This window comes from Trematosphaeria pertusa (assembly GCF_010094035.1).
Source record: "Trematosphaeria pertusa strain CBS 122368 unplaced genomic scaffold BU26scaffold_9, whole genome shotgun sequence".
Taxonomy (NCBI): domain Eukaryota; kingdom Fungi; phylum Ascomycota; class Dothideomycetes; order Pleosporales; family Trematosphaeriaceae; genus Trematosphaeria; species Trematosphaeria pertusa.
In genome coordinates this window covers 1,999,825-2,024,513 of record NW_022987220.1, presented here as the reverse complement: position 1 = coordinate 2,024,513, position 24,689 = coordinate 1,999,825, and the positions used below count along the sequence as shown (strand labels likewise).

Here is a 24,689-nt window from a genome sequence, read left to right as displayed (position 1 = left end):
CGGGGAAGTATCACTCTTACGCGCGTTGTTAAATTGCTCAGGCTGAGGATTTAGATTGAGTGGTAGATAGAGAGGTAGGTAGAGAGGTGTGGTGAATACTGAAGGCTGGTGCTAGTCCCAAAACGATACTTCCGCGGAGTTTCGGAGCATCTGTAAGCTGGCAAACCTGGGCGAATAGAGGTACCCTATAGCTGCTGGCAGGTGGAGAACGACGAGATTATGATCGTACTTAGACTGAAATATCAGGTAGCGGGAAAGCAATGCATTGAGTTGGCAAAGCGCTTCCGTTCAGCAAGACTTGCATGACGGAGTGGTGTTAGTATTGGGAGACTAAGTGATGCGGAAGACTGCTGCGCCATAATCGACTCATAAAGACTATACCGCCAATTTCGATCTCCTTTCCGGCGAAGCAGCAAGTGTTAAGCTATCTTTCCTCCCTTCTTAAACCTGGGGTCTCATGGTCTGGCATCTCGATCTCTTTCGTCGCTGAGGGAGATCCAGCTACTAGCGAGCAATGTCGACGGGGCTTTGGACAGCTCATCTTGCTTGCGCTTTCGTAATAGGGAGGTCTTGACATCGTGCCGACGTTGTCGAGGATCATCGACCATTGGCCGTTTGTCTCGTTCTCTCAGCCTTGAGGGGGAGGTGCCTGACAAAATGTAAGAAGATCGATGTGTTATGACCCTTTCTCTGTGTGGGCCGAGCTATCCATAAATATGTTACGGCCAGAAAAGAAGCCTATTCCTAAATAGAAATAGCATTCTGAGATACCCGCGCCTAAGGCCACTTCTCCTACCATTCCGGAATGGAAAGCCTCCGATCGTGTTGAGCAGAGAAGAGGCTGTCCTGTGTAGGGTATTAGGATGTAGGGGGCTCGTGTATGTATGATTGAAAGGCTTGTTTCATCAGAGCTGCATTCCGAGAGTCGTTGAAAGGCCAGCATGAAGGAGAGTAGGAGAGACGAGACAATATAAACGTAGACGATAGTATATGTTAATTTTCACAGCTATGTGACGTAAAAGAAAGGGAGACGCCTAGATGAATAGATATAAAGAGGCTAAGCAGACACATTCGCGATGCTTATTCCCCAGTAGGAAACACGGATTCGGGTTGCCATTCGCTACGCCTGCGATTTGGCCACCAAACATCGCGCCGTCTCCACTGCGCTAGTAAACAGGTGCCTGCTGGCGATTCTCTGGCGATCACAGATTTCCCTTCCTATCCTGCACACGTCGCTTGAGCTGCGCTGCCCTGAAGGGCCAAATATGAATACGTAATATAGACAAACTTAGGCTGAATAAGTATTTCTGCGTGCGCAGCCAGATGGCGCATTCCCAACTACTTCTCAACGGAGCGGGAGTTGAAGTCGCAGGAAGGCAAGATGGAGATGAAGACGGGGCGAGGAAGAGAGACCGGAACCCGGATTGCGGAGACATTGCCCCAGCAGCCCAGGGAGTTGAAAGGTCATACTAAAAGTCAGGAAATCGGCATTGAGGCTTTCAGCGAGCTCGCGGACCTGCTCGATCGCTCCGGCGACCTAAAGCACTATCGAAACATATCAGAGGAGTACATTAAGAAATAGCAGAAATACGGGATCTCGCGCGATGGCTCTCACCTTAACGATTCCCCCTTGCAGTCCCTCCTTTCCCTTTACTAGGAGCATTTCTGGTCGTATTGACCAGCACACGCAACGGCTGACATGTTTTCGCTTCGCATCGCTAGAAATGAACCAAAGAGCGAACGATTGCCGGATATACCGTGGATGGGACTTCATAGTATGAGAAGAGAAGGACAAATATGCACGCTGGCGCGAAAGACACGTGTCAGGGTGCCGGGAGGCGATGTTCTGGGGCCCCCAAGCACCATGAAGACGCGCCTAGCCGCCGCCTACGGTAACTGGAAGAAGCTTCACGGCAAACAGGATGCCATGAAAAAGCGAGAGGAGAGGATTGCCCCCATGCGGAAGGCGCGTGAGCGTGCCGCGTAAAGTTCGATGGCGAGGGCCTAGTCTACGGGGTGTTCGTTCGGTATGGCACGCAGCGGCGTTCGGTTTCCTTGGCTCCCCCACCGCCATCTACTCGCCAACCGGCTGGACCATCATCCACAGCACCCACACGACGAGCAAGACCGACACAACTACCGCCGGACCCCGCATTCGCCAATCCACTTCGCGCGCACGCCAGCACCGAGCCGCGACCCCCAAGTACGTGGCTCGAGCAACGGCAGGCCCTTGTTCCTTCAGCAGCTGACTCGCCGGAATCTGATAGCGATAGCTTCGCTGATCCTCGCTGTGGCCGGGCTGCGCGATGTGCAGGCGAAAGTAGAACAGGCTGTCCATTCTACGGCCGCAGATGCAGATCAAGTCGCGCGTTCGTGGGGATTAGCGGTGTTAACGCTGCTGAGGCTTTTGCTAGTGGCGGCGTCGGCGGCTGCGGGCTGGGTGTTGTGGGCACATTGTTGTTGCTATTGCGCGGTGGCAAGTTGGCGTAGACATTGACTGCGTTGCCAGACCGGTTCTTGGGCGATATAGCTTTGCCGTGTGCATTCCTGGATGAACTTGTCGATGGCACATTGTTGACCGATAGGCTCCCAGGTGTATTGCGGAACGCAGCATTGTGGGATGAATTCAAGGCAGGATTGAACCAGTCGCGGCGTAGCAGCGGCGTACTCATAGCGGGATGTTGCGATTGTGTACTGTATGGAGTTGTGAGCGTGGATGACGCAGAGGAGGCTGATGTGTCAAGTACCTTCTGCATCGGCGGACGAGCCGCCAAAGGTGAATAGTTTTGTCGTGCTCAAGTGAGGGCTGCCACGACTGATCCTTCACTGGGTACGGAAGGAAAGCAGGCGCCATCTTGCCGTTCTCTTGCCGGCTGTAATATCCATCTGAATGACCCCGTGGCTTCTCTCGCTGTGCTCCTTCGCCTAGGTGGCATCCATTTCTACTCTTGTCGGCGCGGAGGCCACGACGGCGATGAAGGGGGCGTGTGACCTGCTATTCACCCGTCATTGAAGAAGTGCCAGGCTCTTCTCCCTCTTTCTTGAACAACAAATTCGATACCTTTTCGCCTTTCGGCAGATGGTACTGTGCAAGGATATCGGCGAAAAGGTGCAGTAGTCGGGACTGCGGATACTCTCGAGGCGTGGAAGAGAGGCAACGGGAATCCGGCGGGCGCCGCATTTCGCTTTGGAGCGCGTCGCAGTAGAGGAAGGAGAGGGGAGGGGAGAAAGGGAGCAGGAGAGCTGTGGTCCTGGCTTTCGGGGCCGTTGGCGCAACGGCGTTTGGGTGCCGGCGAGCAGTCAAAGATGATAGTGATCTGGATCAGAGAGTCCCCTATTGGAGTTCCCTATTGGGGAAACCCGGCGGACAGTCGAAGGAGGGAGTTCGTGCAAAGCAGATAGTCCATATGTGAAGATGTGAAGAGATGGGAAGTAGAAGAGCATCGATGGTGAGGTTGGAGTACTTCGTACCCATAAGCGAAGCGGGGTGGGTGACTAAGCCTGGTGCCGGGCTGCTGACACCATTTCAGAAAACAGCGCAGCATCAATATTAAAGAAAGCTCGATTTAAGAACATAGCCCGTAGCTCTCCGGGCCTACTCAAACGTGATGAAATCTTAATCGCGGCAAAAGGCGTTGTGGTGGGAAATATCTTAAGCCCCGGTAAGCTCGCCATGACTCAGCTGTATAACAGTGCAACGAAGAAGCAGAATGTATTCGTTGCAAGTGGAAACAAGGTGGAAATCTGCATCCACGACTTTCCACGGCCCCGATTCCCATTGTTTTGGTGTTTCGCCTGCATCTGCTCTCATAGGCTTCCATTTCACGCTCCGCCTCTCTGTTCGTTTCAACGTGGCTCTCTTCGATGTCTCGCTCGAACATCCTCAATGTCTCTTCCCAGTCTCTATTCGTGTCTAACACAGTGTTGCTTCTCATTTCCCGACCCAAGCCAATTGCTCTACTTAAGAAATACCGGTTCTCGCGCACCTTTCAACCTTTTCTTCTTCTTCAAGCTACACAATCAAGCTCCAAATCACATCCTCACAGCCAACTTCACTCATCGCGTTCCCACCAACTCGATCCAACCCCAACACACCCACACCCATTCCCAATTCTTCCAACAATGTCCGACCACTGGCGCTCCCAGCCGCGCGACCCGGATACCGGCCGCTTCAGGAAGGCCGAGAACCCCGACGCCGGCGACAGCATTACTCTTGTGCTTCTCATCCTTGCGCTTCTCATCCTTGCTATCCTCGCTGCACTCTTGAAAGCCATGGCCGCATCGGGTTCTGGTAACGGCGCGCAGTACGGGGACGGATACCGTGCGTTCTGAGATGGCACCGCCAAGTCTCTCACATCACCTCGCACCCTACATACGGCCCGAATATGCCCCGATACGCACCCGCATCACATTGCAGCCTGTCCTATCGCATCCGAAAAGCCGGGTTCTGGATAAGCTCTGTGGATCCATCAATACCGCATCAACATGCACAGCCGCAGCGAATCTCCCCGGTACTTTCCCAGTCCAGCTCTCCATCCCGACCTTAACGTCCACTGGTCTTCATCAAGCCACCTCGCACTCACGCATTCACTGCATTCCGTCGTTATTGGATCGAATCGTATCGCACCCCTTCCGAGCTCTTCCTATCTGGCCATATCCTAATCAGCCCTTTTATCTCGTTGCTTTCTCACCAATGGTCAGTCTTTTGGGTGGAGGCTAATAGTCTCCAGAGTTTTGTATGTCTTGTTCCCGCACATCAGATAGGTCGCTCTTTTCAATATCAACGCTCCTTTCCCTGTTTTCGCTTCCCATTTTGTGCATCTATCAAATTCGAGATTCTACATCCCTTTCCTGTTTGGCTTTCCGTGCAATTCTTCCCCCTCGAACGACATCACCCGCCATCACCCGCCATCACCTGCCTTTGTTTCTTACCAGACATTTACACCGCATGCTCAGTCCCATCGTCATTCACACATTCGTCTACTTCGAAACTATCCCGTTTCTATTTTTAGCAGCTTGTATGCACTTACGTTATGCCAGAGAATCCTAAGCCGTCCACCTCTCACACAACATCCAGCACCTATCCGACCTCTCCTGCTCGCTACTGACAAAGTGCCACCTTCTCCCCAAAAACCACCCTTCCACTCTCCACCTTCATCCCCCTCCTCGCCTCACTGAGATCCAATGACCCAACCTCCACCTCCTGCCCTTCATCCTTCACACTCACCTTCATGGACTCGCCCGCACCAGGGCCCCATGCAACCCAACTGCCTATCTGCTCATCATCCGCGGTGGCGATATCACGCTTTATGGCGGCGACGGCTGGGGAGCAGACCCAGGCGGATTCATTTTCGCGGCGCGGTGGGGCAAGCCAAGTGATCGGAAGCTGAAGTGGTGTGGACATGAAGGGAAACGGCGATGTCTTGGCCTGCTGCGATATGTGGTTGATGCCCGATGTGTCGGTGCATGGAGGGTCGTCGATGGAATTGGGAGGCAATGGCTCGACGGGGTCAGGAACAAGCAGGCTGCTGTTCGCGAATACATCTACCATGCGGCGCAGCCGGAGAAGCATGCAGTAGATGGCCTTATTTCGGACTTCTTCCTCCTCTTGCCGTGCTTGATTCCTCTTTGGGTCTTTCTTGTTCTGCTCGGCGGCGGTGGCACCGCCGGAGTCGAGCGATATGAAGGTATTGACCCACATCTGGAGCACCCACGTCGCGTCATCGAAGAGCAGTACAAGGGCGCAGGTGGTGTTGTATGAATTCTTGAGGAGGAGGTAGGCTTCTTTAAGCTTTCGCAGCGCGTCTTCCAGTTCTTGCTTGGCGCGGGTCAGTTGCGTTTCTTGGTCTTTGAGCCTCTTTTCGGTCTCGCCAGCTTTGGTCTCAAGCGTTTGAATGGTGGTCGCCCGGGTGTCATTCTCTTCTTCAATGGTTCTCAGCCTCTGCGTGACTTTATCCTTATCGTTTTGCAGGTCGTCGATGGTAGAATGGTCGGCCGAATGGCAGCTTCTCTCGTTCTGCAACTTGCCCAAAAGGCTCTCGACGTCGTCCGTTTCTGCAGCTTCTAAACTCCTCGAAGGGTCCGTGGTTTGGAACTTTTGGGAGCTGGCTTGGGTTCCCAGTATGGCGCGGATCTTCTTCTCCACATGAGCTGACTTCTCCCGTGCAATCTGCAGCTGACTGTGGTTGGCTTGAAGATCATTTCGAAGACTCTTGATGGTGGAATTTTCATGCTCTAGGCGCTTTCCCAGCGCAGTGATCTCATTCTGAAGGGCCTGGTGCTGCTCTTTCTCAGCGGCGAATTCGTCCTGGAGGGCTTGGTACCGATCTTTCTCAGTGGCGAGTTCATTCTGAAGGGCTTGATATTGATCCTTCTCAGCCCTCAGGTCTTCATGAAGGCATTTGATAGTTTGCGCATGGTCGTCGCGCTCTCGGTGGACTTCGTTCAAGTTGTCCTGGACAGTTTGAAGTCGGCCCACTAGATCGTCTCGCTCGTCTTTCCATTCGGAAGAATCTCGTAGCTTGCGCCGCAACTCCTGCAATTCCTCATCATCGTCGGCATTTCTAGCCCTCGCAAAGCTCAGTGCTTCCTCCAGCGATTTCCGTTTTGCCTCCTTTGCTTCGATATCCCGGCGCTGCGCTTCCAGGTTGTCCTGTAGAGATCGAATAGTGGACTCGCACTTCTCCACATCGGCGTCTCGTTGTCTGAGGACTTCATTTAACCTGGAGATGTCGGATTCCGTTTCGTTCAGCTTGGTCTCGAGCGCCGTGACTGCCTCGGTCTTTGCTTGCAGGTCTCGAATGGCAGATTTGCTCTGCTTCAGATCGAATGCGGTGGACGATGTCTTGGCCTTCTCAGCGATGAGCTCTTTCGTCAGCGTTTCGTTTTGTTCTTGCAGCTTCTGGGTTGTGCCGATGTGGTCTTGAATATCGGTTACTCGACCAGCTTTCTCGGCATCGAGCCTCTCTTGCAATTGTGAAAGCGCAGCCGCTTTCTCGTCGAGCCGCTCTCGCAATCCCAGGAGAGCCTCCTCTTTCTCATCCTCAAACTGCCGCAGTAATCCCGTGACCGCCAACGCCTTCTCTGCATTAAACTTGTCCTGCAATTCCGCCAAGGCAGCCATCTTCTCCGCCATGAGCTCCTCCCGCAAATGCGCAAGGTGCGATGATGCGTTCCTGCCGCCTTTTGACGAGGTTTCAACAGCCACCTCTTTCTGCTCTTTCGCCGTACTCAGGTCCTCCTCTTGCCCCCGTTGCATGCTTCCCCGATCCCGTGATGCCCGTCCAGCAACCTTATTCTCAACTCCAGCATCACCCTGCGATCCCCTGTCTGCCTCACCGGTGGAAGCTCGCTCGACGCAGTCAGCAGGCCGTCGTTGATCCTTTCCCGGTTGATCCCTTCCCGCTCCGCCTTCTCTTTCCAGTCGTTGCGTTGTGGTAACTCTGAGTTCTTTGGGCTCGGACTCGGGCTCCTCCCTCCTCGAGAGCTCACTAAGCGCTGCTTCGAGCCTGGCGATCAGCGCGTCCTTGGTCTGGAGTTGCTTTTTCAATACTGATATGCCTGCCTGAGCCTGAGGAGTGAAGTTAGCATTAAACTGTATGAGTTTCGGGTTCTGTGAATGTGCTGTTCCGCACGTAGAATGTGATTTTGGGGGAGGATGCCCCGTTTCGTTTCGTTGCAGGGCGGGCGAAATTCTTCAAAGTGTGAAGGAGAGCAACTTGAGGAAGGGGAGGGGGAGATTCTTCCGTTTCCGCTCCTGGGGCGAAAAGAAAGGAAGCCGCCGCATAAAGTGCATAGAGCGGTCCCGAAATCAACATATGATACCGGAGAGTGAGGACAAAGAGAAGAAACCCACGTACCCCTTCCACGACCCGTCTTTTCCTCGCCTCATCCTCCCGTTCCCACCTCCGCACCCTCCTTTCTAGCCGATCAACGTCGCCCCGCAGCCCCACCTCCACCCCCTCCCACCGCAACCTCTCTGTCTTGTGTGCGAGCTGGAGTTGCTTGGCTTCTGCTTCCCAGTGGAGACGCGACCTGTGCTCCGTGCGGTAGAGGGTGCAGATGCTGCTGTAGGTTTCGACCAGGAAGCTTGATGAGGGGGAGGAGTTCGGAGCCGCGGAGGAGGTGGTGGGTGTCGCTGTGTTGGGGTCGTCGAGAGGTGCAGCAGCGTGGATGGTGTGCGTGGTGGAGTCTGGAGCGGCGGGAACATTGGCGATGGAGCGGGAGTGATCATGGTGGGCGTTGTCGTTGTCGTTGCTGTTGCTGTTGCCATCCATGATATGCGGCTGCGGAAACGAACGCGTGTCTACCACCCAGTTAGCTGGTGAAGATCATATAAAATCTGCCTGACCTCACCGTTTCGGCAGCCACCGTATGCGAATAGAAAGATGGAAACATCCCTTGCAAACACTTCTCCTTGAAAGTCCGGTGAATCAAGCAGGTTTGCGCGCAAGTTTGCGTTGGCAAGCCGTCTTGGGATAGCGGACCACACAGAGGATCGAACAAGCTTATCAAATTGCGGAGAAACACCGCACGGGAGCAGCGTTGTTGCGCAGGGAGCTTAGCATTCGTATTCCGTGCCGCGATTCGTAACTGGCTTCAGCTAGGAATGCGTACGATTGAGGGTCGTTGTTGGAGGTGAAAGGGTCGTCGTAGAAGATTTTCGGACGCTAGAGATTCGGTGTCACCCACGTCAGTCATCCGTCCAGATCAAACGAGGATCCCGGTTGACCTGCGGGCATAGAAGAGTACTATAAAAGAAGATCGCTCGGAAAAAATTTGTTTTTGGCACCAGTGTAGTTGTATGCGTGAGAATCCCGGTCGACATGCAGGTGTAGAAGAATGTCGTAAAAGGAGATCGCTCGTGAAGAGCCATCCTGCGCCGGTGTACATGTGTGCCAAAGGGAGCTTGCGTCCACAGTCCCAAACTCGCATATATGCCGATAAAAGCTTCCACATGGATATCGGGCAATGTCGCCGGCAAGAGTGGCTTCAGGGGGTATGGTTACTTTCTATCGCCGGTGCGGGTGGGGGTGGTGGGCAGGTGGTGTGTTCTTGGCTTCTGTTCGTTGAGAACGTTGGCTAAGTTGCGCCCATGCCCCAACTTAAACATCCAAGTCCTTACATCTCTTCCCCGCATCCAAATCCCGGCGTACATTCCGGGGGGCGGAGTCATGAGCACCGGCGTGAAGCCCATAGCGATCGAAAGGCTCCCGGTAGCTCGACGAAGAGTAGACGAGGATTCCAGTAACAGGAAAAAGAGCCAGCGGTCGATCTTCTCTTTCATCTTTCCACCTCGCATCATGGCGTCATTTGCGGCGGGGTAAGCGAGCCTTCGCCAAAATGCCCGATTGCGAATGATGGCAATGCTTGGTTGCGCTGGCCGCGATAGCGATGCGTGTAAAACGAGGAAGGAGCAAGACCGCGCTCGGAATCCATACATTGGACCAAGTTGGTTCTCGGAGTAAAGCTGTCATATGGGTTGGATCCAAGCTTCCGGAAGCGTGGCGGGTGCGAGCTCTGGGTCCAGCTCTGGGTCCGTCTGGAGGATTCTGGGGAGGAAAGCATCAGCGACGACGAAGAAACGAGTACGGATACGGATACAGCGGCTTTTGTGAGGAGAGTGACATCAGGTGGTGAATTGTTCGTGGTGCTCTACTACGGTGGCAATCCTTGAGATGAACCTACATACTCTGGAGCGGGGCCGGAAGCCTGAATGCAGGCGAAAGTGAAGACCTTTGCCAACCGCCTTAATCTGTTCCGGGCCCCTGCACAGACTCTCAACACCCACCCAGTCACTCACGACTATTCTCCATTCCCACCACTTTCAACCCTCCCTCCTCTCTTCGCGATGCTCCTCCCATGCCCCGTCGACCTCCGCCGTCAACCTAGCCAGGTCCCGCTCCCCGGTCTCCTTTGGCACCCGCATCGCCGGGTCCGCAAGCCTCTCCACCACCCGCTCCGACCGAATATCGTCTAACTCCCTGTCAAGCGAATCTCGCCGGTCCCCAGAGCCCAGTCCTAGCTGTTCGAACTCCCTCTCGAACTGGGTCTGCAAGCCGCGCGCCACTGCAAGGGTTTCGCCAAATTCTCCGACCTCCTGTGGTGTATTTGCCAGACTCGCTGCGACATTCCACTCTCGAAGCGTCTTGTTCGCCTGCTTTATCGTCTCTTCGATCTCGGCTTTGTCGCGCTGCACGGCTAGCTGTTCGCGCGTAGCCGTTAGGACGCCGTGGATGCGTGTCTGGGTGAGGATGGCGGCTTTGTGCTCCTGTGCGGCTGCCAGGATGGACTTGGCCTGGGTATCGTTGCCCGCTTCGGAGGCATCGCCAGCCTCTTTTCGAGCGCGGTTCCAAGCGGTTTGTGCGGAAGCGAGGGCGTGTTGGCTCTGGGTAATGCGCTCGGAATACTCGGCGATGATGGTATTGCGCTCGACGGCAGAGAGGGCTGGTGATGAGAAGGGCCACAACCAGGACCGCCACGACATGATGCTCTGGAGGATGTCGGCGTTGCGTGGTGTGCTGGGCGTGGGTTGCGATCGACGGTGGCCCTCAACGCTCTCGCCCGAGTTGTGAGGAGATGGGGGGTTGGAGCCTGAGCGAAGAAATAGAGCGATGGGAGGGGAACCGGCGGGTGAATGATGGTGCGGCGGAAGTGAAAAGGCCGGGGGCCTGCAGCCGGTGACCTGTTGCTTGACAGGGAAACAAAAGCGGGCGGTTTGGAGCCATTCGTGAAAGCTTTGTCGCCTTCCAGGTGCTTCTTGGTGCGTCGTGCTTGTGCTCACCTCCCGCATTCCAGCTTTCCGCATATACCCTTCTGCATCTGCAACGGCCCAACCGCAAGTATACCTCATCCCACAACCGTTCCATCATGGCCTGGCTAGACGGAAAGCTATCGTTCGGTATCTGGTGGGGCCGCAAGCCTGCCACTGCGAATGCGGGCAACAGCCATAGCCGCAGCAATCATGGCGGCCATCGCCAGCGCCCGCCATTATGCCCGCCTCGCATCTCCAACGACGAGCAACATGTACGCGCGTGGGAGAGGTTTCGGCGGCGCCAGCGCCGAACGTGGTGGATGTGGGTTCTCTTCTGGAGTCTCTTTGTCGCGGGGGGATGCGTTCTCGCGTTTCTCGCGTGGGCAATGGGCGGGCTCGACGGCGACGCGACGCGGAGGCTACTGGCGCGGGCGACGGGGTGGTTCAACAGCGATGTGCCACGGAGGCTATTGGCGAGGGTGATGGAGTGGTGCAATAACGGTGGCGACGGGGCGCAGAAGCTGGTGCGATGGCTCATGCGATGGCGTTGGTGACTTACTTATTCCCAATGCGGCCGGTCTGATATGGCGAAAGCTTGGCACCTGGGCACGTCCCTGCAGCCCTAGGGAACTTCCTTTCAAGGTTTCCTCTTCGAATTTTCAACGGATGCGATTAAAGATATGAGAAATATCTGACTGTTCCTTGCTGCGCCGTTTTCCCCCTGCTTTGACCTTGGAGTCGGTGGGAAAGTGCGAAAACTATCAACAACACCATCCCCGTCCACCATCGCCCGCCTGCCAATTCATCGCAATCCGTTCAGCGTTACCTCGGTCATCTGCACCCCCCATGTATCCATATCCGCCACCACCTCCTCCGCGCTCAGCCCGGCCGTGAACCGTCCATGCAACACGGCAACCCCATCTCTCGCCTCGGGCTCCGTCTGCGCCGCCTCGTCCATCTCGCCGCACTTTCGCGCTACCTGGACCCCGTAGTAATAGTTGTCGATCCAGACGACTTTTTCGCGGAATGCTGACACTACGAGTAGAGACTGGTGCATCGAGAGGCTCGCCGTAGCAACGTCCATATACACCGCCATCATCTGCCGTTTGCCGTTCACGTCCGCCTGGTCGAAGAGCGTCTGCCGGTAGTCTGCCAGGCCGCTTGCTGTCATGGCCTGGTAGGCCCATTTCGCGAGCCGCTTCGTGTCGGGCGTTCCAATGTTGTCTCTGTCGAACCACAGGTATGTGGCCTTCGCGACCGCTTCGAGGGATAAGGAGACGGAGGATACAGACGTGTGAAGGGCCTGGGCGGCTTCGGCGACAAAGGGAATGGCGTTCCGCGCGTCGGAAGCCGCTTTGCAGATTTGCGCATTTGCGAGTCTGTCTGCGCGCTCTGGGTCGTACCGGTGCCAGATCTGGCGGCTGATGCCGCGGATCGAGCGCACGGCGCCTTCGTTGCCGCGGCCCGTCAGGGTTTGGTATCCATTCCAGGCCGAGACCAAGTCGTTGACGGGCTTGCGTGTGTCATTGCAGGAAGCCTGAAGTTCTTGCAGAGCAGGATAGAGGGCCGGTCTTCCAAAGATGCCATCAGTGCGCGTGGCCCACAGAATGCGCGACCAGTACAGTGAGTTCTTTTCCATGGCGCCGAGCTCGTCGTTGAGGAGGCCGGGCCATCCAAGGGAGTGCGGGATCGTGTGGTTGGACTGCCAGAGCGGCGGCGTGTACATGATGGCAGTGCTGACGACATCAGGCTGTTGCACCGTCACGTTTATGTCTGGAACGCGAGCACCTGCACGTGGATGTGCCCCCATGATACCAACGAAAGCGACCGCGATGATGCACAGCACCACAAAGAACTCTCGGAAAGTGCAGCTGCCAAAACAGCCGGGGCCCGAACCGGAACCGTTACTATCGTCACCGTCGTTGTCGTCGTCTCCTCCACAGCTGGCCGGAGGATCACCAATATCGGGTATACCACGTCGCCGGGGGGGCCGATCATTTACCGGGTCAGCACCAAGCCCAGCGGCCGCCATGGTGAGAAGCTTGTGAATGGAATGTGCCAAGAACGATCTGGAGGGCCGAAAAATGTGGTAAGAATTATCGAGCAGATAAACGAATAGAGCGTCTGGCGGGAGAAAGGCATTTTCGGACGGCACATCGACACCTTTTGCACTTCTTTGTGAGGCATGAGCTTCAAGACAGGAGGCATGAGCTTCAAGCCTGGAGGCATAAGCTTCAAGACAGGAGGCACTCTGCCATGCCATGGAGGCGGTGAGGGTTTGTGTAATATGACCCGTAGCGAATCCATGTTTCTCTGTGTAACCACATGACCTGTAGCGCGTTTATGTTTCTTTATTGTCGCTAAGCGGTGGCTGCGTAAAATAATCTGTAGCGCGTCCACGTTTCTTTATTGTCGCTAAGGCGGTCTGTGTAATATGCGTTGCGCATTCATGTTCCTTTGTCGTCGTCAGGTAGAAAATTAGGCCAACCCCCTCTCCAACTTCGCTCACATCTCATCATCGCCATCGCCAGCAAGTATCGGAGTTCAGCCATGGCCTCACGTCGCAAAATTTGTCGGGATGACTACGACACCGATCTTGATTCTCCCCAGGGTATGTCATTCCAAACCACTGGTGGGCGGATCTATTTAACAAGCATAGACTACGATGTTGAACCCCCATTGCGCTCGGCGCCGCCAACGAAGTGCGGAAAGGACGCGCTACCATGGCACCAGGGGCTCACAGCTCGAGAGCGCTCCATTGTCGGCTGCGACTGTCCTCTCTCCGAAGAGTTCCAACACAGTCCTCTCTCCGAAGATCTCCAGTACAGTCCTCCGAAACAAAAACAAGCTTCTGTGTCGGCGCGATTCCGGGAATACATCAAGCATGGGGCATACATTCAGCAGCTAAGAGGCATTGCTTGCGTTGTGAATGCATGGCAGCGGAGGTTCAAGTCAATACTTATCCTCACTGGGCTCTTAAGCCTCTACCTCAGCATCAATCTGCAAGCCTACAATCAGCGGACCGCGCCCGCTCTCGGTATGCCTTTATCAACACCCAATCGCACATGTTAACAGTTTCCAGAAAAGTACAGTCCCGATTGCAAGCCCTATTTCCTGTACTACAAATCTGACGATCTCAATCCGGTCCTTGGCCTACCACCCCGTCTCTTTCCCTCATGGAGCGTGCCAGAACCCGTCGTCCGGGCACAAATCCGGAATCTCAATCGATGCTGGCATCCAGACAAGGCTCAACGGCACTGTCGTCAACCCAATCGGTTGAACGGGCGTGTCAAATGCAAGGTTGACAAGGCGCACATGGATGATATCGCAAACCTCTACCTCGACGTTCAACACGAGTACAGGCTCCGCAATGCCACCATTACCGGCACAATGGCCGTGCTTGGTCTAACATCCATCTTCGACAAAGATTGGGCTCAGATAAATGAACAACTCAGGAACTTCCTCGAGGCCCACGGAGACGACTTATCCGACGTGGATTTGGGGGCCTTTCAATACGATGCTACCGTTGCGCCTCCGGCACTGCCGCCTCCGTTCCTTAACAGTACGCTCCCACACTTGCATCCGTCATGCAAGTGCACTGCCGGATATCTTCTCCACTCGTCGCTCAAGCACGCTGTCACGCCTTTCTTCCTCCATGACGCCTTGTTCCCGCTTCCAAAGAGTGATTATGAGCTGGCGGACACATGTCTCTGCTTCGACAGTCTCGCACACACGCTCAAGGCCTACCTCTCACCCCCCCCTCGAAAGCACCCTCAGTGGGGAGACCCGCACCTCCACTCCTCCAAGAACCCATTCTTTATCCTGTACCGTATCTATGGCATGGGTTTCACCTTAAAAGCCTCTGTTGCGGATTACGATATTGGAACGGTCTCGAGGGCTACGCAGGATACGTGGCTAGCGACGGGCTATGCGGAGGCGAGAGATGTGCAGTATACTCGCCGAGAGTACCAAGACGAGATGTTCAGGGAGCAAGAGAGGGAGACAGACAGGAAGAAAACGAAGATAGAATGGGCGAGCTGCCTAGTTCAATTTCAGGACATGGGCCTTAGTGCGGAGGAGACGGGGATGTTGTGCGGGCAGTTGGACGATGACGGGAATAGAGCGCCCTATGGTGATAGGGCGGCCTGCGTGGTTCTCTGTCACCGCCTAGGGCTTAGTGCGGAGGAGACGGGGATGTTGTGCGGGGAGTTGGATGATGATAGGAATGTAGTGCCCCATGGTGATATGGCTACCTAGGCTCTTGGCAGGGGTTGTCTTCTTTCCTGTCTTTTCTGTATACAAGGATAACTCTTACCCGCACTGATATTACCGGTTATTTCGTCCTTATTCGACGTGGAGTTCAGGCGGGAGTAGCAGAGCGGTTTTCTTTTATTTCTTTGTTATCGGACCAGGATATAATCTAGAATAGAATAGCTAACAAGAGCTAAGATGCCCATTATTACAACTATGTGATTGATGATTGCCTGCTCAATACGTGAGGTGGTAAGTCCCCGACCTCATGCGAGGTGCGGACCTCGAGGCGCGGACTAAGGTGCGATGCGAGTTTGGGCAGCATATTTTACAATCTTCTTTTTACACATGGGATACGCTTCTACTGCCGTGTGTGAGCAATATGATAAAGCTTAAATTTCTAAAGCCTCGTGTTGCGGCTTTTCCGCAAGCCTTTACTGCAAGATTCGTTGCGGGAGCTGGTCTGATGTCGTCTCGACATGTGCGGGAGCCACACCTGAGCCTCAGTTTACGTAATCGTAATTACATTACGCACCTCACTTTTACCGAGCGCCGATTGCAACCCGGCTGTAACTCTCTTTCTTTGACCGCCATCTTTCAACTAGAAGAAATGAAGCAACCGGATCCGTATCCATGTCCGCCGCCACGGCAGCGGTGGCTTTCCCACGCAGAAAGCACGAGCTGGGATTAAGGCGGTTCGAAAGCCACAAAGTTCTCAACTTCCTTCCGTATGCAACGTTCCGAGCGCTTCCGCGAATCGCTAAAGGGCATTTGATGACACGTGGATGTGCCTGCCATTCCAGAATGTAACGTGGTACGGCGTGGCTTTTCCCAGCCGCATGTTGGGAACGCGCTAGTTTCACTCCCTTTCAAATACCGCTCGCTCGCCCTCACTCGCTCAGCCTGTGTCTGACTTTCCTTTGTCCACATCCAGTTTCTTTTCCTTCGCACCCAGTTTTGAGGTGGTCCCAGTCACAAGCACAGACCGATTTCGCTCTAGTCCTGTTTCTCTTTCTTTGCCCCCTTCTTGGCGAGTGCATGCGAGGCGGGTACGCAAGACCTTTACCATACGCGGGGGGATGAGGGTGAAAGTATAGCCAAGAGCCGGGGGTTGTGGCAGGTTTACACGCCGATCGTCACGCTACTCCGCCTGAGTGGTTCTTCGGTCAGCCCTGCTTTGTGGACGCCGCCGTGCACTGCCTGCGAAGAAGAGTGGCCATGATCTGGCGCTCGGGCTCGGGCTCTTTGGCGTGGTGAGGGGGCGAGCAATCGGCCACATCTTGGAGTCACGCGGACCGAGCTTGAGTGCGCTGCGACAAAGGATCAGGCTCCAGCGAGAAAAAAGGAACCGCCGCAAACGAAAATCTACGCTCGGTGCTTCGATCGTCCAAGGGATCTTCTCCGTACTGACCCCTTGCGCGCGTATATTCTCTCGCCAAAGGCACTGTTACGCTCGATGCCTTTCACCGCAAGCACGCTTGAAGATTTCGGATGGGCGGACCGTACGTTGAGTGCGCGAAAAGAGTCGCCTGTGGCGTGTTTCAGGTTTCACCACAGCTAGCCTTCCTCTTTCACCGCGTATCATGGGTGGGAGGGCACCATGTTTTCGACGCGTGGCTGGACGGTGGGGCAAATATCCTGTTCTTCGAGACATGGCTGGCCGGTGGGGATACGCAATCTCCGATGAAAGTTGAGGTCTTTGCGAGATACGGGGCGGAACTTCCAGCAGATGGGCCCTACCCTGCCGAGGGTAGAGTGGACTCCGACGTCCGACCTTCAGTGACACTTCATGAGGACGAACAGGCCGCAATGCTTACCTGTGACGGCGCTCCGTAGTCATCTGGATTCCTTCATGGAACTCTCCGCTATCGGCTTCTATGCCGCTTAGGAAGAGCGAGGCCGGCAATCTGGTTCCTGCGGCTCGTGCGTCCACCTCCTATGTACCCAGAGCGAACTCTCACTACCTGGACGCTGCTGTCCCCCAACCTCCTCAATTCTTGCGCTGTTCTGCCCGTGCTTCAACGACAAGCTGCGGTATATGATGGCAATCGCCTCCTGTTCCCTTTTCGGTCCTTTCCGCCGGTCATCACATGGAGCTTACCTCCTTGTTGTGATTCCCGTCCCTGCTCCTGGCTGTTCACGATCTGGGGCAGAGGCACGTTTCCACCAGCTTTTGTCGCCTTTTCCCAATTGTTGATCGTGCAAGACGGCTCTCTGAAGCATGGCACACAATGGCCCCCAGAGCCTTTCGCCTTTCGACGACTCTGCGTACCATGCGGAAAACCGACTCTTGTCGCCGTTTGATGATTCCGGGTACTCCCATTATCGTGATGATGGCCAGCCAAATGGTCCTCCTGGATCGGTAAGTCTCTCACCCTTCAATTTAGCTTATTAAATTCCACGACGCTAATTTATGTAGCCCATCCAAGCCCCAATGCCTATTTGGCATCCGCATTTCGACCGTATCATGCCTCGCCCCCATCGTGCACGATCAAACTCTCTCGCCACCACCAGCACCAGTACACTCACTCGAGGCTCCTTCGATCGCTATGCTATGAGCAACACACCTAGTGTCTTAGGCAAGCGATTGTTCGACAATTCGGATCGGGAGCAGACGGCAAGGAAGATACAGCGGTACGATGAAGAACCCAATACATTTGCTGCGCCCTTCAGTCGACTGGCGGCTCCCATTCCTTCGTACACGTCTCCTCGAGATTATTCCACTATCTCCGCAGGCCAGGTTCGACACGGCCGAAGCTACAGAGATGTCTACAATTCTGTCGAAAGTTATCAAGCATGCAGCCCCCCGAGCCCTACCGGATTCAGCATTTCCGCCCCAACGAATAGCACTGACTTCGGTGATCATGATGGACCACCGTTTCCTAGAAACCAGTCCGCACACGGAAGAAGTCACAGTGATCCAGCGGCACACCTGGATGGAGGACAGGCTACATTTTCCGGTTATCCACGTGGACCAGGGGAGTATAGCAGCAATATTGTTGCCAGCAGACCACCGGCTCCATTCTCCGGCCCCTCTACTCTTCCGAGTCCTACTGGATTCAGCATTGATATGCCGGCTTCAGTACCTCGCAACCAGCTTCACCATCAAGGAGGCACCGGGCCATCTTTGACTCCAACCACTTCGCGACACAATCAGTTCGATAACTTGGCTACGCCGCCAGAAACGGCACGCACACGCGATGGCCGATTCCATAGCGTTCTAGACGGAGAGCCACATGATGATGTCAACGCCGAAGGCGAGGATGCGGATGTGGGCCTTGATAATGCCGGAGGAGACGAGCGATTTCAAGTCAACACCATTTTGGACCAGCTTGTTGGCTTGGTCCGCATGCCGCCAACCGTAAGTCTCCAATTGCGGCATCGCCTCCTTTTACGCGCTAACTTTTCCAGGAGATCGAACAGGTTCAAGTCCGTGCTGGTCAACTTTACGGCATGACCGATTTTGCCGCCGATGCTGCTACAATCCGCGCCCTTGAGAAGCTGCTTAAGTCTTGGCGTGGTCCACCTAAGCCGCCCAACTCCGACTATTTCTACAAGCGCATGCTCAAACTCAAGCCCAACAGCCTGCCCAAGCTCGACGCCTTCACCAAATCCCTCATCGCCAACCCTACCCTCGACACCCTCCTCTCCAACCAGCTCGATCTGAATACCAACATTCCCATCAACAGCAAGACGTCCGTCGATCTCGCTAACGCTGCCTACCTCAACACGGTGGTCACCCTTATCAGCAAGACTGACACGCTTGACTGCCAGGCCAGCATCGTCCGCATGCTGCTCTGCCTCTTTCTGTACATCGCGCAGCATCCCAATCCCGCTGAGTGGGTCAGCGAGGCGCGGCTCCGCATGGCAACGGTCGACGAGCGCGTCGGTGAGCATCTGTGGGATAAGTACATGGTGCTCCTCAAAGACCACAAGAAGCGAACCAAGTCTGCGGTGAGCATCATGCCGAAGACAAAGTTCCTCGACCAGGTCAAGACCACGGTGGACCATGGCTCCAAGTACGCCTTCATCGCGCGCCACACGTCGCTGGGCACGCTCGTCTACCTACTACTCGACGGCGCTGTGGCACCGCACAAGTTGAAGCAGTGCTCCAAGGGTGGCGAGGCGTCGGGCGCGTCGAAGGACGCCTTTCGCCATTTGAAGAAGAGTGGCGTTGTGGACAAGGCGGAAAAGCTGAATCGTGCACTGCATGGCTTGCTGTGGGAGTTGGTGGGCAAGTTTAATGAGACAACGACCATAGAGGAGGTTGCGGCAGAGGTGGGGGTTGAGGAGGGAGGATGGGTCAAGTTTCCGGGATTGGGATGAAGAGTGGCGGGATGGTGATAATGTACGCTGATGATGGATGCTGATGATGGACGACGTTGATGGACGCTGATGATGGACGACATCCATGGACGACTCATGATAGATGACCATGATGATAATGCTGATAGATAGAATGGACGGCTCCTCTCGGGGTCGCCTCGTGGAGCGTTCAGGATAAGCGTGACAATTTCTCATTTGAATAATATGAATGGCTTACGCTTCTTCTCCCTCCGCTTCTTCTCGTTCACATGCCGGCGATAAGGGACTGAACACGCTGGTATCTGATTGGTCGGACTTGCGAACACAGCACACTAGCCACTCTGCGCCACATCTGAAATACATCGCGCCTCGTGAGGGGTCTATCTTCCCTTCCACTCAAGCATGTTTATTTATTCCTCTCCCTACATACTACCTAACCAATTACTCTCCAGCAATGCCCGGCCCGACTTGACATATAAAGAGCGCCGCCACTCAACGCGAGTGACCGGAAAAGCGCCTATCGAGACTTCCAATTCAGGTCGCTTTGTTTATCCAGAGCTTGCATCTACTTACCAAGCAGCCTCGAAGCCGTAAATGCGAACCTTTCTTCACCACAAGGCTTCTGGAGGATCAGGATTCGAGACGTGGTAGATGAGGTAGTGGGTCCGCCTATTCCTGTTCGGGTAAAGCGTGGAATTTCCTCCGTGTTCCTCATCCTGAGTTCAACTCATCACCACAGCGCCATCTCATTTTCATTGTCATTCGTACATTACCGCCGCGCTACCTCCTCTTTCGTGCGCATAGCGGTGAGGAAGAGTTGCACGTTGCCGTCTGCGTTTTTCGGCAGTTGAACGCGTCGTGGCGAAGCTCGAACGCGATGTCACGCTTGCCGTACGGTGCGATCTCTTTCCCGCTGCAGGCTTCGCATACGTTATTGCCGGAAAGAAAGCTTACCGCGTGCACCGCATGCCAGAGTCGCTCGCAAGAACGTCGTTTCGTTCACGTGAACTTGTCGCGCCTCTCCGCGCTCTGATTCGGACATGGAACCACGAGCCGTTTGGCTCTCCATGCGATCTCCCGGATGCTTTACGTTCTGGTGCCGACGTTTCACCACCAGGCAGCGATCGCTGCGGGCAATCATCAAGCTACCGAGAGTCCCCCGGAGAGAAGTCCCAAGCTATTCAGTCCGCGAGAGAAACCAATTCCACGCAGGCGAGGAACATGCCTCCGTCCCTTGCATCGTCGTCTGGTCGAGCTGCAAAATACAATGGGTGGGAAATTCCAAGAGGATGTTCTCACGCACAGCGGTTACACGGAAAAGCTGAGTCTCCAGACGGACCGAGCTCGACTGTCTGGTCCCCGCACGTAGATGCAAAAGCGAAATTGCTCCACCCCTCCTCTCCCTCCTTCACCCCTTAAAGGGGAAAGCGTAACTATTTAGAGGTCCTGGTCTGGAAATCAGTTTGGGTATTTGCTCAGGACACCTTCCCCCACTTTTCCGAGCACCTTCTCCACATTCTGTGAAAAGGGGATCGTCTCGTCGGATTCCGACACGAGTTCCAAAGCGCGGTACGAAAAGAGTGATGATATTTCCTGGCCTAGGTTTGGTTGGGTCGACTTCAAGGAACGTCTTCCCAACTGCGTAAAAGACCACCCAACGACCCAGGTTAAACGGTTTTCTAACTCTGCATTGCATCCCATGCGCATCGCATCGCATATGAATCATGTTGCGTAACGGCTCGAGACCAAAAAACCCCCAAAACTTCTTACCTTACCAAAGAATCATGACTTGTGGCCCGAGCAAACCCCCCTCCCTCCATCTCCTCCCCCGGTCATTGTACTCCCTCATCACCTTTACCGCCCGGCGCGAGAATTTCTCCACGTCTTCTCCTGTGCCAGAAGCGACGCATCGATCAGGAGCTAGAAGATACCAAAGAAACAGCCCGCGAACGATCCAAATTCTCAGCTAGAGATCAAGACGGTGAAAAAGGCGGATGTGCTTGAGTCTGGTAAGACGGGCCGGGGATGACACGGACAAGGGGAGGTGCAAACAATTAAACACGCGTGGGAGGAAGGACAAACACAGCTTATATCTTGAGAAGGGGAGCATGACCGAGATCAGGGCCGAGAGCGAAGCCGCCGCGGCGCGGGTTGACCCAATCGGCACCCGTACTGCCAAGAATCAGAAACCGAAGGGTGAAGAGCAGGGGATGGAAGAGACGGCGGAACGACGTAATTGTTCCAAGATCGTAGCTCCAAGATCGTAGTTCCAAGGCTCTCCGGAAGGCTGTAGAAAGGGCGCTAGAAATATCTTCTACGCCGACATGACATACGACGCAATCGAACAGACCGTGGACGAGAGCCCCGGGAACACCGCCGCTTTCCTGCCCAACAAGCAGCACTGGAAGAGCTTTTACTTTTTCCTGTTCTGCGTGTCTTGTCAATCGGTGAGGACTGTGCAAGCTGCGGCCACGAAGATCGTCAAGGAAGATGCGAAGCGGCCGCCGAGCACCGCCGCGGAGGCGACGAAGCAGGAACCGGGGCCGAGGCCGTCGCTTGTGCACAATGCAGAACTGCGACGACGGAAGCAAGGCTCCTCCAAGAAATCCAAAAAGAACGGGAGCTCCAGGAATGGTGGGATCAAGAAAGCGGCATTTGAACCCCATATCATTTCCACTGACCGGCTGGGTCGATCTCTATCGTCTGCTCATTCTCGCAGATGGGTTGACGTTGATAGCCCTGATTGGTGACTCTCCTCCTTCGCCACAGCAATACAATGAAATGCTCGTACTCGCAGACGGATCACCGGCGTTGATGGCCCTGACGGGTCTCTTCCTTCCGCAGCTAGGGTTTGAATCGACTGACGTCCTAAGCGGGTTTGTCCTGATTGTGGGATGGTGCGAGGAAAGCTGCTGCGAATGCGAAGTATATGGGTTTAGAAGCAAGGGGTGTGGGCAGCACTGTTCCATAGTAGGTACGACGCTGAAGAACGACCATCCCAAAACGCCCACCGCCCCGACACTCATCGTAACCTCTATGCCTAGAGGAAAGAATGCCGCCGAACAGTTGAAGAGACCGATAAGGATTCTGCGCAACACTATGAAAACGCCGATAGATAATGGAAGAGGACAGTAATGTATTGATGCATACCGTCCATCAGAGATCTAATACGTCATGAAATCTAATCCCGGAAGGCCGATGAACTTCTTCTTGGACTCGTCCATATCGAAGACTGAGGCTGGGCCCAAGGGATAAGGATATCGTAGACTTCTTAGAAGCTCGTAAGGCGAGGAGTGAAGCGGACGGTTACGCGGACAGCGCTGTGCCCAACCGCCGGCTGAGTTGGAAGCGTGGCACACATGCCGATAAACTGTTTCAGTTGTTTGTTGGCCACCATGGTGCGTTTCTCCATATTGGACCGTGCGAAGCAGAGTGCGGTGATGTTTCGAGCTAGTATGCGATTAAGGAGATGCCCTCCTGCTCTTACTTGGAACGCGTGGCCACTCCGCATCATCGTTCCCGGGCGCAGAGGCGTGATAAAGTGGACGTGGATGTGTCGGAATCCCTTGGGTGGCTTCGTGGGCCTGGGCGTGTCCGGGATGGGATAGGACCGGGAACGGTGGCTGCGGCTTTTATTCCCTAAGAAGCAACATGCTCATCTTGTCGTGTCTGATGCTGGCCTTTGTTATAGCCCTGCTGTTATCTCACTTCTTTCCGGTGGACCCGCCGTTTTATTTGCAGTCATGGACTTGCCGGGTGGCGTCGCGTTGGCAAGTCCAAACGTCTCTGATATGTTTATTATATCGGGGCTGAGGGAGCTCCCAGCAATCCACTGCAAACTGGAATTTCGAAGGTAAGTACGAACGCCTGGCACTTGAGCATGTCTGCCATCTAGGAATTCATGGTCATCTTGAGAACATCTCCTCTAGCACGAAGGTGTGGGTGGTAGGCGAATGGGAGGGCAAGCACCATGCCGATGAATACCGAGAGATAGAGGCGATAGAGGCGGACGGGGACTAGGGATGATCGCCATTGATCGCTCCGTTGTACCGGAGCTGGAGGGAGTCCCCGTCATCTGTCAACACGCAAATTCCGCTTCTCTCTTATATCTTCCACCACTGCGCCGCTTGCAGAATTCCACGATGACAACGGAGCAGACCAAGGGCAGTCGCCGGCCGAGGTGAGAGGCGGTAAGGATGAGTCGAGGCAGCTGGGAACGAGCAATAATGGTGTTGGCCGGCAACCATACCAGTGGCAGCGGGACTGGCCCAGGGCGATGCCTGCAATCCGGCGACGAGAGCGGGTGTGGTGTGACAAGGAGAGGGGGCCCCTGGAGTCGGCGGACGACGAAGACGTTCGCAACGACACATCTTTCGAGAAAGGGCGCTCGTCCGGGTGCGCTACGGAGCAAGTCGGGCTAGGTTCTCGTCGCCGCGCAAAAAGCAGGCAACCAGCTCGGATCCGATGCAGTTCTCGAGAACACGAGAAAAGAAGGATGACTTCTTCACACGACTTTCGACTGCTTGATCCAGCTGGCGTCCTCCTTGGCATTCTGGTTCATAAATCCGTTCCTCTCACTGACTGTGTACTCCTCCAAGACCCTGACCGGGTTGCTGTCTTCGGTCGGAAGCATATGCTCGTCTCGATGCACAATCCCATCGGCCAGAGTACAAGATCGGCACGATCATCTGACCATTTCATCCCCTCAGTATACAACCAAAATGGTCTCGTCCAAAGTGCCCGCGGGATTAGCTGGTGTTATCGCGCCTGGCGGAATCCCGTCGTAATTGCATGCGCAACATGGGGGGAATACAAGACCATGGACTTTGCTAGGTGGTGAGGGTAGCGTTATCCGTCGACATGGAGCCACCATCCTCGAAACGGCGACCCGCACGGGCAAATTCCAGTTCCACGAAAATACGACATGAAGACCTAGACGAACGACGGCGTGCTCGCCCCCACCTCAATGTATCCAGTCCTCGTCGTGGAGAATAGCCGTGTCGGCGGCCAGCGGTGAATATTGTTGCGGAGCGATATACCATACCAGTCCTTGATAGCAGGAATGCGAATAAGAGGCGGACGCATAGCATGTCAAGGGTTCGGCCCCCATTCAAATCATCGTCCTGTTAGTACGACAATGGCTGGTTCGCGTTCCTGAGGGCTACAAATAATGGCAGGTGCCGCTTTGTGGCAGCGGAAGAGATGTAGGAGGAATACCCGCTGTGAGTAAAGGCGTCCGCCATCCTCATCGGCATCGAACAGGTTCGCGTTTCATCGTCACTTGGCCAACAGTCGGAAAATATAGAATCCCTATGGGCTAATAGGTCGGAACAGGAGAAAATCAATCGATCGGAAAGGCTCGCCTGCGCCGGGAAACAGC

General features: G+C 54.9%; 8 protein-coding genes across 8 annotated transcripts; 5 read left to right on the top strand and 3 right to left on the bottom strand.

The window, feature by feature from the left end:
- Positions 1-1,381: 1,381 nt before the first annotated feature.
- BU26DRAFT_606634 (uncharacterized protein) lies at positions 1,382-1,987 on the top strand (the record flags this gene model as incomplete). The annotated part of the gene is made up of 2 exons (XM_033835677.1): positions 1,382-1,566; positions 1,723-1,987. The coding sequence occupies 2 exons, from the start codon at positions 1,382-1,384 to the stop codon at positions 1,985-1,987; spliced, it is 450 nt and encodes a 149-aa protein (XP_033682788.1).
- A 352-nt stretch (positions 1,988-2,339) lies between these two features.
- Positions 2,340-2,672, bottom strand: BU26DRAFT_566730 (uncharacterized protein; the record flags this gene model as incomplete). The annotated part of the gene is made up of 1 exon (XM_033833564.1): positions 2,340-2,672. The coding sequence occupies one exon, from the start codon at positions 2,670-2,672 to the stop codon at positions 2,340-2,342; it is 333 nt and encodes a 110-aa protein (XP_033682787.1).
- Positions 2,673-9,629: 6,957 nt separating this feature from the next.
- Positions 9,630-11,344, bottom strand: BU26DRAFT_353352 (uncharacterized protein). Its single transcript, XM_033822501.1, has one exon. The coding sequence runs from the start codon at positions 10,850-10,852 to the stop codon at positions 9,827-9,829; it is 1,026 nt and encodes a 341-aa protein (XP_033682785.1). The 5' UTR covers positions 10,853-11,344; the 3' UTR covers positions 9,630-9,826.
- Positions 10,870-11,307, top strand: BU26DRAFT_566726 (uncharacterized protein; the record flags this gene model as incomplete). Its single annotated transcript, XM_033833563.1, has 1 exon — positions 10,870-11,307. The coding sequence occupies one exon, from the start codon at positions 10,870-10,872 to the stop codon at positions 11,305-11,307; it is 438 nt and encodes a 145-aa protein (XP_033682786.1).
- A 52-nt stretch (positions 11,345-11,396) lies between the features above and the next one.
- BU26DRAFT_520839 (uncharacterized protein) lies at positions 11,397-12,602 on the bottom strand. Its single transcript, XM_033829387.1, has 2 exons — positions 12,503-12,602; positions 11,397-12,376 (listed from the first exon to the last, which is right to left on the bottom strand). The coding sequence occupies exons 1-2, from the start codon at positions 12,561-12,563 to the stop codon at positions 11,556-11,558; spliced, it is 882 nt and encodes a 293-aa protein (XP_033682784.1). The 5' UTR covers positions 12,564-12,602; the 3' UTR covers positions 11,397-11,555.
- A 4,431-nt stretch (positions 12,603-17,033) lies between these two features.
- BU26DRAFT_353336 (uncharacterized protein) lies at positions 17,034-19,434 on the top strand. Its single transcript, XM_033822500.1, has 3 exons — positions 17,034-17,366; positions 17,424-18,365; positions 18,416-19,434. Exons 1-3 carry the CDS (start codon positions 17,226-17,228, stop codon positions 19,328-19,330), a joined length of 1,998 nt encoding a protein of 665 aa, XP_033682783.1. The 5' UTR covers positions 17,034-17,225; the 3' UTR covers positions 19,331-19,434.
- A 2,199-nt stretch (positions 19,435-21,633) lies between these two features.
- On the top strand, positions 21,634-22,059 carry BU26DRAFT_552406 (uncharacterized protein; the record flags this gene model as incomplete). Its single annotated transcript, XM_033832152.1, has 1 exon — positions 21,634-22,059. The coding sequence occupies one exon, from the start codon at positions 21,634-21,636 to the stop codon at positions 22,057-22,059; it is 426 nt and encodes a 141-aa protein (XP_033682782.1).
- Positions 22,060-23,052: 993 nt separating this feature from the next.
- Positions 23,053-24,149, top strand: BU26DRAFT_597778 (uncharacterized protein; the record flags this gene model as incomplete). The annotated part of the gene is made up of 3 exons (XM_033835023.1): positions 23,053-23,162; positions 23,239-23,254; positions 23,478-24,149. 3 exons carry the CDS (start codon positions 23,053-23,055, stop codon positions 24,147-24,149), a joined length of 798 nt encoding a protein of 265 aa, XP_033682781.1.
- Between the last annotated feature and the right edge of the window lie 540 nt (positions 24,150-24,689).